The 15,887-nt window shown below is 40.2% G+C and overlaps 1 protein-coding gene across 1 annotated transcript; it reads right to left on the reverse strand.

Annotated features, from left to right (window-relative positions):
* Window positions 1–1,553: 1,553 nt before the first annotated feature.
* gpcpd1 (glycerophosphocholine phosphodiesterase 1) lies at window positions 1,554–15,285 on the reverse strand. Its single transcript, XM_015005924.2, has 20 exons — window positions 14,951–15,285; window positions 14,568–14,657; window positions 13,448–13,538; window positions 13,254–13,338; window positions 11,640–11,715; window positions 10,943–10,984; window positions 10,549–10,672; window positions 10,118–10,358; window positions 9,874–10,036; window positions 9,656–9,785; window positions 9,398–9,452; window positions 9,228–9,320; window positions 9,067–9,141; window positions 7,892–7,931; window positions 7,277–7,335; window positions 7,125–7,190; window positions 6,900–7,036; window positions 6,654–6,789; window positions 6,379–6,539; window positions 1,554–2,781 (listed from the first exon to the last, which is right to left on the reverse strand). The coding sequence occupies exons 2-20, from the start codon at window positions 14,614–14,616 to the stop codon at window positions 2,583–2,585; spliced, it is 2,022 nt and encodes a 673-aa protein (XP_014861410.1). The 5' UTR covers window positions 14,617–14,657; window positions 14,951–15,285; the 3' UTR covers window positions 1,554–2,582.
* Window positions 15,286–15,887: the final 602 nt, after the last annotated feature.

Here is a 15,887-nt window from a genome sequence, read left to right on the forward strand (position 1 = left end):
CTGGTAGATGTGACCTCATTACTGAGAATTTGTCCAACCATAAACTCTGTCACTTAAGATACATGCGTTACTGTGCGAGAGGTTTAAACCCCCACTGTGCTCAAATGTGTCACTGGTAGCTCTCGTATCGTTGTACTCACGTTAGAGTTGCAAGATCAGATATCAATATGTGTGCATAGGATTGTGTGGATGCAATGTTTGTGAGACTATTGAATTCCAAGTGTCGGTCATTCACACAACAGCAGTTATGCAATTATCCACACTCAGTATCGGATTTTGTGACCAGGATCCTAAAATTACAGAGCCTGAAGGCGACATGATGATGGTGAATGTTTGACCAGTTATAAATAATGTTTATCAATTATATCAAAATACGTGCTCTTAAAAAAAAAAATCTAACATGACTAATTCATGTTAAATGTCAGTTTTTATTTATCTGTCCCAGAGGACTTAAACTACTACATGGAAACAACTTTTGACGATGAAAGTCAAAGTTTCATTCTGGTTGCCGCAAGTATAAAACCTAGTAGAAGCTGCACTGGTAAAACTAATGGCGCCTTCAGTGGTTTCATAACATAAAAATATGCAGTTATTTGCATTCAAATAGTTGTTTACGTGGCTCCTGCAGATTTTTTTTTTTAATGCTAGAAATGTAATATTGATCCAAACTTTCCAGAGTTCCCAATCCTTCACATACGTTTTGAAATGGAAAATAGGAAAGATCACTTTGGGTTAATACCAGATATTTCTGCTGTGGAAAGGGTTTAGAAAACAGAAAAAAACTGAAATTGGAAGCAAGTAAAACAGGGAAGATTAACAGAAAGCAACAACGAAGAAACAAATGGAAAAGAAGGAATTAAGAAAGTAAAAAATTAAGAATGCAAGGGAAGGAAAGAATGATCAATAAGAGGAGACTTTATGAAATTTATTATGAAATAAATTTACATAAGAATATTCTAGCTCCTTTTGCAGCATCTCTGAATTCTTTAACCTCCTGACTACCGGTAGTTCATTTTTGTCCTCTGTAGAGGACATTTCTAAACTTGAATATCTCCCACCCCCTGCATTGTACTGAATTAATTCCTTTTGGTATCTGGAGAGGACATTTAGGGCTTTTCAATGATGCCACATGTGAAGGGGTGGGACTTTTGTACATATCTTTTTCTAATTCATAAAAACGGTGTTCATCAGTAATAACACATTTTATGAGAGTAAAAAAAGTTCTCATTTTTACTGGGATTTTGTAGAAAGTGTAGTATCAGCAGTGTCTGGTATGTGTTTAAGTGCATTCAACATTTAGTCCTTGATTGCACAATGAATTGTATAGTCCAAGTCTGGTTTTAAAACACCTGATACGTGAAGAGATTACATTTGCAGCATAAAGAAATTGTAAAAAGAGTGACTGAAGGTCTTGCAAAAAACACCTGCAGACGTATCGTTTAAATCGAAACCACTTTACAAACCATACAAACATGCTGGCTCCAGCTTTGCGTTTGCAATTCGCCGGTTTAGCGTCGGGACAAGTTGAGCTGAATCAGCACGGAGACCAGAAATGAGGAAGTGTGTGAGTTTATTTACATTCCATGCGTTAGCATTGTACACATGGCTCAGTTATTCATCCATATACATTCAAGGAAAGCATGTGGCAGTGTTCACACTGCTGATCATAAGACGGGTACTGTACAAAACATATTACAAAGCTGTGTAAGCCCAACCAGAGAATAACCGGTGAAACAGATTCACCAGGAGGTGGGAACGACAATCCAAACAATTTTTTTTTTTTTTTTTTTTTTTACACAAGTCTATTTGAAATGACAAAGTGACAGACTGCTCATGCCGAAACAAAGCACAACAACAACAAAACCCCCCATAAGGCTGTGGTTTACATGTGCACTGTTGCAAAAACATTCATCTGCTTACCTCAAGTAAATGTGAAGCTAAATCATACAGTACATACAATATGCAATGCAGAATAATAGCCAAAAATAACTAAAGTTAATAAAATCTTAAAGCCATAAAAAAAGGTGGAACAAGTGCTTTCAATCACACTTTATCAAGAGGAATTTAATTATCCCTAAGGTGGTTTTTAAAGTGCATCAAGTTGCTCCACTAGAGAAAAAAAAAAAAAAAAAGGGTATTAAATATTGGCAACCAGCACTGTTTACAGAATGCTAATGCGACCCGTCGCTCCACTGATTTCTAAAAACACATCGTCACATTTTTTTTTTTCATTCTACTGTTCAAAGGATGATGGCACAAAAAAAAAAAATCTCTCAGCATGTAAAGTCTCATCTGTATCAAACTTCACTTTGATCCACCATTAACTTGTACACCTGCATGGATTGTTGACTTTTTTTTTTGTTTTTGTTTTTTTTTGGCTAAATTTCCCAAACGTGGCTCCATTTAACTCCAGGGCCATATGGGACATAAACAGAAGAATGAATCTGGCCAACAACTGTGAGATGTTTTTTTTTTTTCTTGAGCAAACACTAAGGTCAATTTTATCAACCAATCGCATTTTTGGTCATTCTCTAAGGACACGTGCAAAAACGACGTCGTGAAACGTCGATGCGGTCGGGTTTCTACGAGGAGCTCAGCCCTGAATCGGACTCCACGCTTCCGTGGTGGATCGTGGGGGCGACGCACGGCACGGCGGAGCAGGGAATGGAGTAACAGGAGCAGGTGGAGCTCTTTAGGGTCTCCTCTGTAATGACCTCTTGCAGGGAGTGCTGCTCTTCTACCTGGAAGATGTTTGGCTGCTCTCCTTGAGCATCGCAGATACTGGAGTGGAGGAAAGAAGGAAAGAAGGAAACAATTGTGGAGTTAGGATCAATTCCCAATCATTCCTGACATCCAGAGCCTAAGAGAATCCTCACAAATACGTCGTGCTACATAAATTAGTTTTGCTTTAGATTGTTAGGAAAACACAATGTTGTTGCTTTACATAAATTCATCTAAGTATTGGTGAAATTTGCAACTCGTATGAATCTAGACTGTTGCTAGGCAGATTTAACAATTATATATCTTGAAAAGTTGAAGAAAAACAAAAAGGGCAAGCTGGCCAGTTTGACTACCGTCTTACATTTTCTATAAAAGCTGATGGTAAATCACCCATCGTTTCTCATGCATGTGAAAACAGGCGAGTGATTGCACTGGTGGCTGTTCTGCCTGCAGGAATGACAATTTTTAATAGCATTCTGGGATTAGCAGGTTTACTCAGGGCTAAGTGCCATCTTATGTCCGTTTTATTTGGCTGATTAGCTTTTTTACCGCCTGCAATTAAGCAGATAAAGTCCTGCAGATGCATCTGAGGCAAACAACATTTGACTGGCGAGGGGGGAAAACAAAACAAAAAAAAAAAACCCCCTGCAAGTTAAGGAACTCCTATTTTAATTGCTGTCAAAACAAAAACATTATTAGATGATAATTGCTCCATTAGATCCATTAAAGAGTGAAGAAGCTCAACAAACGAGGGCAGGCAGTCCAGAGATTCCAGTGAAATCACCACCTCCATCCAAGTAGGCGCGGGCCGGATCATCGTATGACAATCTTACACAAAAAGTACAACAATTTCATGGAATTAACACAAATGTTTGAAAAATAAGAAACGGTGCGAATGATCCAATTCATTCATTTCAACTCCAACATTTGTCAATTTGGTTTTGTTGCAGATTTAAGCCAAAGTAATGAATAAGCACAAGATTTAGTGATTTAACATGTAGTTGGCACTGCATTAATCTACACCAGCGGTGCTCCGCTCCGCTGTTTCCGAGTCCAGAATTGGTTCAACTTCAAACTCGTGACCGGCTGATGCCTACCCAATTCCAAACCGTTTTTGAAACAAGTACAGGCAGATCATCCAACTGCTTTGAAACACTTTCGTTAACGTTAACCACATGCTGCGAAGTCAAATCGACTTTCCGGAGGTGTCGGAGCGTATTTCACGTGAGGAATAAATGTTTTTGGATTAAGGTAGTTTGACCAGTTGCACGTTAGGACACATGGTTTGCTGCAGCAAGTCTGCTTTCTGTAGATCTGATTACAAGCAGGAGTCCGTCATTCAGAATCTCTAGTCTCATGCAGATTAAAAAAAAAAAAAAAAAAAAAGCCATTCGCTCTCTGTGCCACTTTTAGATACAAATTCAAACTGAAAAATCATGACAAACAGCAGCGAGAATAAAAACGGAGGAACTCAAAAGCATTCTCAAGCAGATGTGACAGTAACAGGAAGGGTCCTGGTGATCATTAGAATGAACAAAAAAAGCTTCAAAATGATAACCATGGCAGCTGACCAATCGAAGACAACACAAGTTTGTTTGGTACAGTTTTTCAGATCTCTTCAAAACTAAAAAAAAATATCATCGTCCAATATGATAAGTCAACCGCCTCATGTATCATTGTCAAGAAACGCTGCTGTGCTGCGGCAGCATTTGATGAGCAGGATTCACTGGGGTAGCATGTAGGACGGGCGACCGAAGACGAGCAGAGCGGGACAACGTGAGTAAACTAAAAAAAAAACACAGGAACCAGAGAGACATTACAGGAATCTGAAGAACTTGAGTCAAAATATGGCAGCAAGCTTTCGCAAATTCTGTAAAAGAAGAGGCACAGTTATCACAATGACGTAAGAGACGTTTTTTTTTTGCAGTAACACATGAAAACGTTCCGGTTCCTACGATTCCCTCTGCTTTCTGCAGACGTCTGGACCAAAGTGCAGACATAAATATAGAGCAAATGTCACGCAGCACGGGAGACACAGAGAAGTAAAAGTGCCCTGTGAGTCGGCTCTGCTGATGATGCAGTTCTCCCCCCCGGAAGCAGAGGAATCTGTTCAACTCAAATACTTTACATAAGAGTCCTGGCACATTGTGTTCGTTCATTTCACGCTACGACTGGTCAATAAACAATCGAGCCTTTTCAGTCAAAGAGACAAACAGGTGCCAAATGATCCAAAACGCTGCCAATGGATTACATAAGTATGTAATTGTTGAAAAAGAAGATAATAAACAACCCTGTTTATGTAAACCAGGAAGAATGGGAGCAGCCACTTGGATGTTGGCTGCTTAGCAACAGGATTTTCTTTAACCTACATCAAAAAAAAAAAAAAAATAATAATAAGTGTGGCACAGAACATTTTGCTACTCAAGTGAGGCTGGATTGTTTTTTTTTTAAGGGGTCATTTGAAACACTGGCAGCAGCCCATAGCTTATAAAGTGGCTTTTTGAATACGAGGATAATGTATAAAAGTAAAATCTAACTATGTAAAGAAAAATCTATGACTACCAACTAAGTGGGAAAGGATTCATTACTTGATTTCGGAAAAGTGCATACATTTATAAGGCGTTTACCGTTGGAAATAAAGCACAAATGTTAAAACAACAGCTTATATCGAGGAGTACCTACTGGAAAAGGGTTCATGGCCGGTCTGACAAACTGTGCATATCGATTTTCATGTGCTGTTGTGCTACATAAAGTAACTTTGCAATCTGGCAGAGTTGGAGCCGTGTGCAATCATTTCTTGAACTCGTCGTTCCAAGGTGGAGACGGTAATCTCACGGCAACACAGCAGCGACTCACCATCTGAATCTTATCTTCATAAAAACAACAAACAGACTGCGATCTTTGCTAATCATCACCGTGTGGTAAAGGGATTGTTTTATGATGGGAGCAATAACTAAACAAACCTTCTTCACCAGAACTTGTGGTAAACGGGCAAGGAACAAGGACACCAACAGGATAATGACTGAGTTTAACAAATATAGCTGAAACTGGTTCTTTTTAAAATAGGAAATTAAATAATCACCTGTCAAATCCTAACAATAAATGTAAGTGAAGATTATTTTTATCTTTTAGAATTTTCTAAGAACTTCTAATTGGTAATAAATGAATGAAAACTGCAGAAGAGCATCATCTTGGGGTAAACCCGGTCTCCATAACAACCAGTAGACACGATGTACGTGCCAAGTGGTTGTTTGACACCAGTGCAAGAAACCATTTTTATTTCGTACCAGCACAGAAAGGCAACTGTGAGGAATTAGCCAAGTACTACTGGGACTTTTAACAAAAAAACCAAACCATCTGCTGTCATCAGATGTGACAGACTTGGGGGAAACGGCTCATGCACCTCAACAGAAAGCATTTACTCATCCTCGAGATGCCTTTTAAGAGTGCATGGCATCATAAAGTGTTTGACCTGGACATTTTAAATAACCTCCAGTTTTTAGACGCAGCAGCTAAATGGAAACAAGAACCCTAAATAACTGACGGATAGCGTTTCAAATAAGTTGTAACAACTGGGAGCAGCACGCTATACAAGATTAGCTTCAACATCCGATCTGTGTTTACAGCCTGCAAACTCATGTTAAACTTTAACCTCACCTGTCGTAAATGAGCCCGTCGATGCCCTGCTCTCTCAGCTTCCTCCTGTTTTCGTGCTCGTTGTTGTCGTCTCCCCAGCTGAACACCACCAGGCCTTTGGACTGGGCCTCGCCGATGTAGTTGAGGTGCTTCAGCAGCTCCTCGGTGTGAGCGCTGATTCCCTGCGGGGGCGAAACATCAAAGTCCAGAAAATAAGAAGATTGCATTTTCCCCTTAAGTGTATTATTGACTGTACAACCTCCAGAGAATTAAAAAAAAAAAATAAAATCACTCACCAGGATGTTCTCGCTTTGAGCGAAGCTGATGGCGATCTGCGTTGTTTGACAGCGCATGTCCATCAGCTCGGGGTACTTTTCTGAAATGCCCTGAGTCAGGAAAAGGATGGGGTACTTGTTCTGCTTGAGTCGCACCCTGTGAACCAGATCACACGGGCAGTTTAAACATTTTAAATGCTTTTACAGCGATCGTTACGAGACGCGACGTTTCAACTGTGAACGCGAGCGGCGACGCTGTGCACTTACATGGTGCAGATATCTGGGTCGAAACATGAGAAGATGATGCGCCTTTTCCCAGCGTTCAGCAGAACGCAGGTGAGAATGATGTCCAGGAAGGTGTTCATGTTGAAATACGAGGACAGGTTCCCGTCCCACGTTCCGTCCTGTGAAAAAAAAAAAAACAGCAACGAGAGACGTCAGCTTATGTTTAACGATTACACTTTGTTTCAAAGCCTGGTGCAAAAGACGTACTTTCATTTGGCTGATCCATTTCAGTTCGATGTTGAAGCCAACACTTTCTGGGACGGCTTGGAAAATCTTTGGAGAAAGTGCACAGAGAAAGGCGGCTACTTTCAGATGTGGGCTGCCTTTAGGTCAAAAATGATCATTGCAACATTCCTCACCTGTGATAATGAGGGGAATGGCTGATGTTCGTCGACTTCATCCTCATCCTCCAGGAGATCTTAAAAAACAAACAGAATGGGGGGGGGGAAACGTTCACGCAACATCGGCCGTTCCTCGTTCGTGTGAAGCAAGGTCACTTAAACAAAACAGCCTTTAAGCAGAAGTGAATCTGGGTCACTACAAAGGGGGATTTTTTTCTACCAGGTATTGGTGAGGTATGCGCAATCAAATGTTTTTCCAAGTTGAAACGTCCAGACGTTTGTGATTGAGTCAGTATTGCAGTGTTGAAATAGATTTGATCATTCTTCCTCTCTTTAAGCCCAGATTTAAACCCATGGATTTTGCTGTAATCCTGAAAGTAGCATTTACAGACCACTCTAAAACAGATTACCATAAAGATGTGGGAAGAATAGATATTCTGTCTTTTCTGACGACAAACACGGATGCATTCAAGATTTAATAAAGATCTCAGGTTGCCGCATGTTGACCTCTGCACTGCATGGCACGGTCAAAACCGCCTCCTATGACACGGCTCAACTATTATGTAAATAAACTAACCAAATCTTTTCTGTATTTCTAACAAAACAAAACGAAAGCGGGGAGGAACTGCTTACCTTTGTGATCACTTCCTGTCATTGCAGCGACATGGGCCAGCTGGGCAAAAAAAACAACAACAAACAAATATATTCATGTTTTACTGTTACAGGAAGAAGAAACATATTACTCGTGTCATCAATGATCCACGAGGTCGTTTCCGCTGTCGATATTTTCATCTGATCTACCAAGAACTCTTCAAATAACTCACCTGGTTCAAATGTAGCACCTTTTTCTAATCAACCATTGATTGGTTAATCAAAAAAAAACAGTCATCAGGTCAGTCCTGAGCTGTGTTGATGTTAAAGTCAAGCATTTCTAACATCACCTGATGATGTTAGAAGTGCTTTTTTGTTTTAGCTGCAAATGTATCTTTTGCCACAAATTATCAAGGTTACTCTACAGGAATACGTTGTTGGATTTTAGGTAATAAGATGCGTGTTCTCTTATTTTAAAAATGATGTTTGTTTTTGTTTATTTGCATCTTATAAAGTATTTCTAATATTGCATGAAAAAGGCTTAAGTGGTCAAATAAAAAAATCTACAGAATGTAGCAATTTTTACTTTTAATCTGACAAATCGTCACTAAAACCACCGTCAGCTGCCGACCTACAGAGAATTGTTAATCGAACATTACTGTAATAACCCTAACCACTTCCTACTAACCATTTTCTGATCATAAGACCAATGATTAAATCAGCTGACAAACGCACACACACAAAAAAAGAAAAAAAATCTTCAGTGCACAAAGTAGCATAACTTAAAATACCTTAACCATATCTTAACATGACAAAAAAAACATTATGTTATAATTGTTGAGGAGATGGTCAAGGAATCCTGCTTAACTACCTGAAGAAAAATCACTAAAACAGAATTCAAAAGGATTGTACGAAGGTGTCTGGGTGTTATAGGTTTTCTGTCAGACCCGGTCTGGTGACCAGCAGGCTGAGCAAATATTGGAATACAGGAAGAGCTAAAAATCACAATAAAACCCAGAACAAACACCAAACCTACAAGTTGTTAGATAACAGACGCTCATCAAGCAAAGATAGTTTTTAAAACATCTCCTTTTAGTGCATTTATATTCTCAGTCAGAAATTCACTTCAACAATCATCCAGACATTTAAACAGAATGATGGCAGCACACCGACTACAGGCGGTCTCAACAAACTAGTCTAGTTAGTGCAAAGTTTACCTTCAACAGCTGCAGCTGATCAAATGTCAGGTCTTTGACAGGGACCTCAATGAGCTCCAGAGTCTGGTCATTTTTCTACCAAGTCAGAAACGGAACAGTCAGCGTCACACAAACTACTACAACTGTGAGAAAAAAAAAAAAAAAAAAGACGTTTAACGGACCTTCTTGGTGGAGATGCAACACGTTAGATCGTGGTATACGATCGGCACCGAATCCTTGGAGAGATGAACATCAAACTCCACAAAAGCTGCACCCTGCGTGTTCAAACAGGTTGAGGCAAAATGTTTTGCAAATGCCTGGATTCGTTCAGATGTTTGTCTCGTTGACTTACGTGGTTGGCAGCGCTTTTGAAAGAAGCGATGGTGTTCTCCCGGACTTTGTGGTGTCTGTAAAGTAAGAACAGGAGCAACTGATGAGACATCTGAATCTGTGTATATTTTTCCACATCCATCTGCTGAAATTCCTAACGAGACTCCTCCTCACTTCGTGGCACGCGATTAATTATACGTTTGAAACTAGCAAACTGAGTGGATTCAAAATATTTTTTTGATGCAAAAACTACTTCTGCCGTCGGTAAAGATTGTCTCACTTGGCAGCGTGTGTGCTTCCGGCTCCTCTGTGACCCACGTCCACTGTGCTTCTCTTTGTCCAGTACTTCGTGTACGACGAGCTCATGTCGCACTGCAGCTTCTGGATGGGGCGGATCACCAGGTAATCCACTGAAGGCATAAGCTGCAGTCAGTGAGGCTGGACTCGACAAAAATCAGGATGCGCAGCACATTCCGAGTACTTTCAAAGAACCGTCACCTCTGACTTTCCCGATCGTCTGCCTGGAGTTTCGGCCCATGATGGGAAGCGTGACTACGCCCGTGTCATTGCCGTTCTCCAAGAACGAGGAAGACAGGAGGCAGGCTGTCCCGACGTGTCCGGGGTGGATGTCTCCCTGGACCACGTGCTCGCCCAGATCCTCCTGCAATCACAATCCGGGTCACTAAACGCGCTACAGCACATTCTGACGACTCTTCGCGGAGTTATCGGAATGCGGAAGGACCTCAAAAAACTCGAAAGTGAGCTCCAGGTTGTCCGGGTCCATGGTGTGGATGCTGTACTCGGTCCACCGAGAGGGCTCCAGGGCATAGCCGCACTCCGGCTGAGAGTGACGCGACTTGTAGTCGTTGGCAGTGATTAGACTGATTTCCAGAGTTGTGGTCATCTTGTGCCAAGAGGAAGGGGTGAGTTCCTGTTCTTCCTCCTCCTCCTCTTCTTCAATGCCCTCTAACGTAAGTTTAATCCTACATGCAAAATTAAAAAGAGTCAAAATACAGTCACACACTAAATTAAAAAAAAAAAAAAACCTGACAGAGTGTTGCTCTATTTTAAATATAACTGCATGCACGTCCTGTTACGCTTGTGTAACAGGTCAGTAGTACGGAACGTCTCATGATGTACTCAAGTTAAATTTGAACTCTGTGGCATCCTCACCTGAAGCGCGACTTCTTGTATTTCTTCTTGGTGATGGACACCGGAGGCCTCTTGGAAAAGTGCAAGCGCAGTCGAATGTCCGTCTGGCATGTCAGCCATCCTGAGTCAACGCATTTCACCCCATCTGCAAAGAGAGACGGCCTGTAAACCGAGGCAGCGGCGCACCGACTTCCTCCATCGTGAACGAAGCGTTTCCTCATCTCGTCACCAAACAACCAAAAATCCCAAGTCTCATTGGGCGGTACTTGCGTTGGACTTACACAAAGTAGTTCTTAATTGTAAAATTGAAGCAAGATAATACGTAGATTTGTGGTACAAACTTGAAAAGTGTCTCCTTTATTTGTTTTCAGCTCCCTTTACGCTAATACTCAAAAAAGAATCAAAGCAGACATACTGTGAAATCCGAATTCCCCATCGTCAATGTTCTGCTGTGCAACTGCAATTGAAAAAAAACAAAAAAACAATTTTTTTAATGGTTTTGCAATAAAACATCAGTTGAGGTCATCAAACCAGAGCAACCTTTGGTAAAGAAAAAAAACCTATAATTTTGAACTCTTAAAAAGTCTGATTCAATCACTCTGCATTTGAGTTGCCTCAACTTTAAAGGTACATCAGCATGTAACAAGGTGATACTCAATAGACACTGTGCAGGGTGTGGACGTGGCTGCAGCTACTGTTCCTATCTGGCTCATGTTCAAATAGCTTTTTGTTTGCATAAAACCCAACACAATGGCTGGCTAGCTAAAAAGATCTAGAATAACAGGCCATGGATTCTGCTGCACCGCAGTGTTTCCTCTGTGGCTGTAGATTAGTGCGAGTAAGGGTTCTCACCGATCCTCTCAAAGCATCCACACAGCGCCAAAACAAAACAAAAGCAGACAGCTGGGAATTACAATGAGCTTTTTTTTTTTTTTTTTTTTTTTAGAGGAAACACTGCAGTTCATTTAAACTTTAACCCCCCCCCCAAAAAAAAAAAACACTTTCCTGAGTAGATTAAGCTACAGTGGAATCGGGAATTAGAGGTTTGAGTACAACAGACTTTACCAACCCAAGCCAAATTGATTTTTTTTGTTGTTGTAGTTGGTTTATACCTGTGGGGCTCATCGTGCGAGGCTGATGATGGGTCTCCCACAAATTGACTATCACTTGACATGGGCCACCCGCACTCTGCAATTCCAACAGTGGGTACAATGTTAGGATTTTCAAGTGAGATACACATGAACTACCATTCAAGCTGGTCGCAAAGACGCCTTCGGACCAGAGAGTCAGAAAGCAGTTAGAGCTCGTACAGTCGCCGATCCGCCAGCTGGATCAGGCGCAGGTGGCGGGTTGAAATCTGAAAGGTGGATTTGTTAGTGAAAGGATACCAATAAATAAATAAAAATCCTAGAATTGTATCTTTGTTCAGATCATGTTTTCTTTAATGTACTTAAGCAACAATAGTGCAAGTATATAGACATTATTTTCAGCCACTAGTTTTCCAAGTTAAAAAAATGATAGGTTCTTTAAAAAAAAAAAGAACAGAAAAAGTGACTTCACCCTGCTGTACTGCTGGAAAAGTCAAAACAAACCACTTTTAAATGCAGAAACTGGTAGGAAATGACACAGACCTAACACATAATGAGATATCATACACAAAATAGGAAAACTTACTCAAATTCTGTGAAGTCTTAAATAAAAATAAGCTCCACTGTTGATATAAAACCAAAAAAAAAAGAAGGAACACACCAAAACTCTATCTTGACAAAGTCACCAGAAACTGAAAGAATCTTCAAATGCATCAGACTTGTTTACGTCCAGTCTAAGGGAAGTACCACATTCTTCACCCAAGAGTGAAGATCATGCAAAAAGAGGCTTTAGCTAAAGGCTGGCCGAGGCTCCACATGACGGATTAAAGCAAAGCAGCTGGTCAGCTTGTGGCTGGACCTTCCAAATAACTGACCCGCAAGCCGTTTCGCTTCACATCCCACATGGCGGGATCACAGGTCAGCTCCCAGCATCACACTGCATTTCATACAACTCGTTTGTCAAATGCTACAAATAATAGCTGCGTACCGACAGACAGCCGGTACGCAGCTGGAAGGAATCAACCGAAAGAGAAAAAGAAAAAAAGAGGCTTGTCCTGAGGCAAGAAAAAGAAAAAGCAACTTTTAGCAAATCAACTAAAAGTTGCTTTACTGGCCGTGCCGAAAAAGCATGCCGTGTATATTTCCACCAGAGCAAAACAAAACGATCACATCGAAAGTTATTTGCTGTGGAATTAAACACAGAGGGAGGATGAGGTTTTTGGTTATTCTCTCAATGCAACGCCTCTCGGCTCCGGTTGCAGCCGGTGTTCAAACCGCTGTCAGCACTGCCACGTGTGAAACAGAGACAGACATAAAAGGACTTGACAACAATCCTACCACCTTACATCGCTTCATTCCAAGTCGGGAAGAATCCATTTCAAGTTAGTGGTGACTTTGAGCAAAAAAAAAAAAAAAATTCGATAAATTCGACATACTAATAAAATACTGCTGCCTTTATCTCTGTTGATGGTCTGCCAAAGTACAAATTATGAAGTCATACCGGATTGAATATAATGGAGCATACATGGAAATATAAACCTCGTCAGCTACTTTTCCCCCAAAATTTTATTGAAAAGCGTCACAACTACGACGGCGTACGTACACCTGACACAAAAACACCAAGGAAAACCAACTCACCTTTGATTCCAGGAAGAAGCCCTTAAAGTAACGATACGTGGAAACGACCCCCTTGGGTACAGAGATCGTCACTGCCCATGTGTGCCTGTGATTAAATAGAGACATGACAGAGGGTTTAAGGTAAGCTATATACAATGCACATACACCATTAACGAACTTCAAAACAAATCAAGATTACATCTTGATTCACATACCTTTCATCGCCAAGAGGATGTAAAGTCACAGCTTTCTGATAGTTCCAGTTTCCCAGAGCATCACAGCTGCCGACTACGGCAATCACCTCACCTAGGAATGGGAAAAATAAAGACATATAGCATGTCATGACTATTGTATTTATTACTTTCTCAATAGAAAGCACGTTGTACTGAAAGTTCTTCAATGCTGCAGAGTTGGGCGAAATGGATTAAAAATTTAATCTCAGATTCTTTCATACCAGAGCCGATTTCAATTATTAATTTTTTTTTCTTTGCTCGTTTTTCTTTTCTGAAAGAAATTACAAATCACAGAAAATATCTTACAAAAGAGTTTTTTCTATTTCAGTCATCCCTTCTGTGAGATATACGACAAAGTATCAGGGCCAGATATGAGAATTGTTGTTTAATCACAAGAATACAGTCAAAAGGTCTTAAAATTACAAGATAAAAGTTGTTTCAAGGAGAAAAAAAGCTCAAGGAGTTATCAGGAGGTGACGCGACCAGCTCAGTTAGAGTAGTTTTTTTTTTTTTTTTCGAAATAGACAGTTGTTTGCACAATCATTTCAAAGTCCTGTATTTTCATTTATTTTTCATGTTGGGAGTTCTTATAAGATTCCTACTTCATTTCTCCTAATATAACAACTTTACTCTAGAAATTAAAAGAAAGAAAGAAAAAAGAAAAAAACTTAGTCCACCTCTAATATTACATAAGAGAGTTGACCTGACTTTAAAGTCCACATAAATGGAAGCTTTAAGCTCTACTTGTCAAAGGAGATAATAGACCTTAGGTGTGGTGGCATTACTCCCAAAATGAAATCTTAAAAAAAAAAAAAAAAAAAAAAAACCCAAAAGAATTCCGTTTATCGCCCAGCCCTACACGATTGTAATTTTCTCAGAAAACAAAAAGGATTTATTCAATCTGTTGAGGAGCAGGGAGTGTTCAAACATAAGACAACTAAAGTAAAACTTCAAACTATTCCTATGCGGCCTGGGAGTGTACCCTTAAATATTCGTTTCTTCCTTCCTTGTATCCTTTCACACTTTTGTTGATTTTGCTCAATTATTCTTTTTTTATTTTATTTTTTACCCGTTTAAAATACCAGAGCAAATTCAGACATACCTGGGGTGGTTTCTCCCCTGATAGTTAAGTTCACCTGGCTGGTCTGCATAGTTGAAACAGGCAAACACGAACAAAGGCGATGCAAAAAGGCTGCAAGACAAGAACAGGGTATAAGTAAAACGACCTCGGCTTTCTTCCCCAGTAAGGCCACTGAGAGGTCAGAGACGTTGCAATACTGGCCACGTGTCTACTGCAGACTGAAAAATAACAACTTTTCCAGTAATAATGTTCATGACAGCTCAACTCCTCCAACAGCTTCAGACAAACACCTCGCATCCAAATTGTGCAGTTATATACAATATCAAATGGAGCGAAAATAGAAACGGCTGGAAAATACATCACAGAGAACTTCGCAAGGGGGAAAACCCGGATGTATCGATTACCTTCTTAATTCCTAAAGTTCCGGCCCGGTTCTTGGCACTGCTGAGGGATTCGCAGCAAACCTCGGTTCTTCTATCCGGCAGAGTAGCATCGGTCTGGACCAGCTGCCACAACCACTGCCATCGCCGTTCAGTTCATCATCCTTCAATTCAAGACGGCTTTAACCGAAAACAAATAAAGATGTTCTGAAAGCAGATTTGAGCCCCGGAAATGATAACGCTTAATCAAAAACCTTCCATCCCCCACGTTTATTCCCAGCACTGGAACGAAGATGCGAGACAAACTGCTTCTTCTTCTTCGCGGAATTTGTAATAATCATCATCTAATACGTTCAACAATTGACCCGAATCGAACAACGAACTTCCGGTGAATGAATTTCAACTTAAAATCTAGGGAAATGTTCACGTGTGTTTCTACACTAAATGAACGTTGTGTTTATTAAGATGGCGTTTAAACATTTTAAAGTAATTTAAAAGCCCATCGAAGACTTTTTCCTAGAGAGGAAGGAAATTATCCCTGTGCCTACCTCCAGCTCTCATTGACGGGAAACGAGGGGTACACCCTGAACAGGTTTCCAGTCCATTACAAGGCAACACAGAGATACACAAAACAAACAAGTATTAACCCCCACACTCATACCTAACAAAATTTTAGCAAGAAAAACAAAATAAAATAAAATAAATGTAATGTTTTAAATCAATTCGACTAACTAAACAAAAAATACTTTTACCTTTTACTTTACTTTTACTTTGAAAGCATTATCTACACTTTTCATGTTGCTTCCGCTGCGTACTTGAACTGGTTCATACCGCCCTGCTCCGGATCTGCGGCGTTTCCCTATGATGCATTCAAGTTCCTTTACAATAATAGTTATCAAAAATGTTATAAATACCAAAAGATATTTAAACAGTTAGAATATGTATGTATCTCAAACAGGAT

This window comes from Poecilia mexicana, unplaced genomic scaffold (genome assembly GCF_051168715.1).
Source record: "Poecilia mexicana isolate PSO_F unplaced genomic scaffold, ASM5116871v1 scaffold_21, whole genome shotgun sequence".
NCBI classification, from domain to species: Eukaryota; Metazoa; Chordata; class Actinopteri; order Cyprinodontiformes; family Poeciliidae; genus Poecilia; species Poecilia mexicana.

Excerpts from the sequence above, each read along its gene's own strand:
- gpcpd1 (XM_015005924.2), bottom strand. The coding sequence starts at position 14,616 with ATGCAGACCAGCCAGGTGAACTTAACTATCAGGGGAGAAACCACCCCA. Across the intron at positions 11,716-13,253 it reads GCTTCTTCCTGGAATCAAAG|AGTGCGGGTGGCCCATGTCA; the intron begins GTGAGTTGGTTT and ends TTGGAATTGCAG. Across the intron at positions 7,191-7,276 it reads CATTCCCCTCATTATCACAG|ATTTTCCAAGCCGTCCCAGA; the intron begins GTGAGGAATGTT and ends CTTTCTCCAAAG.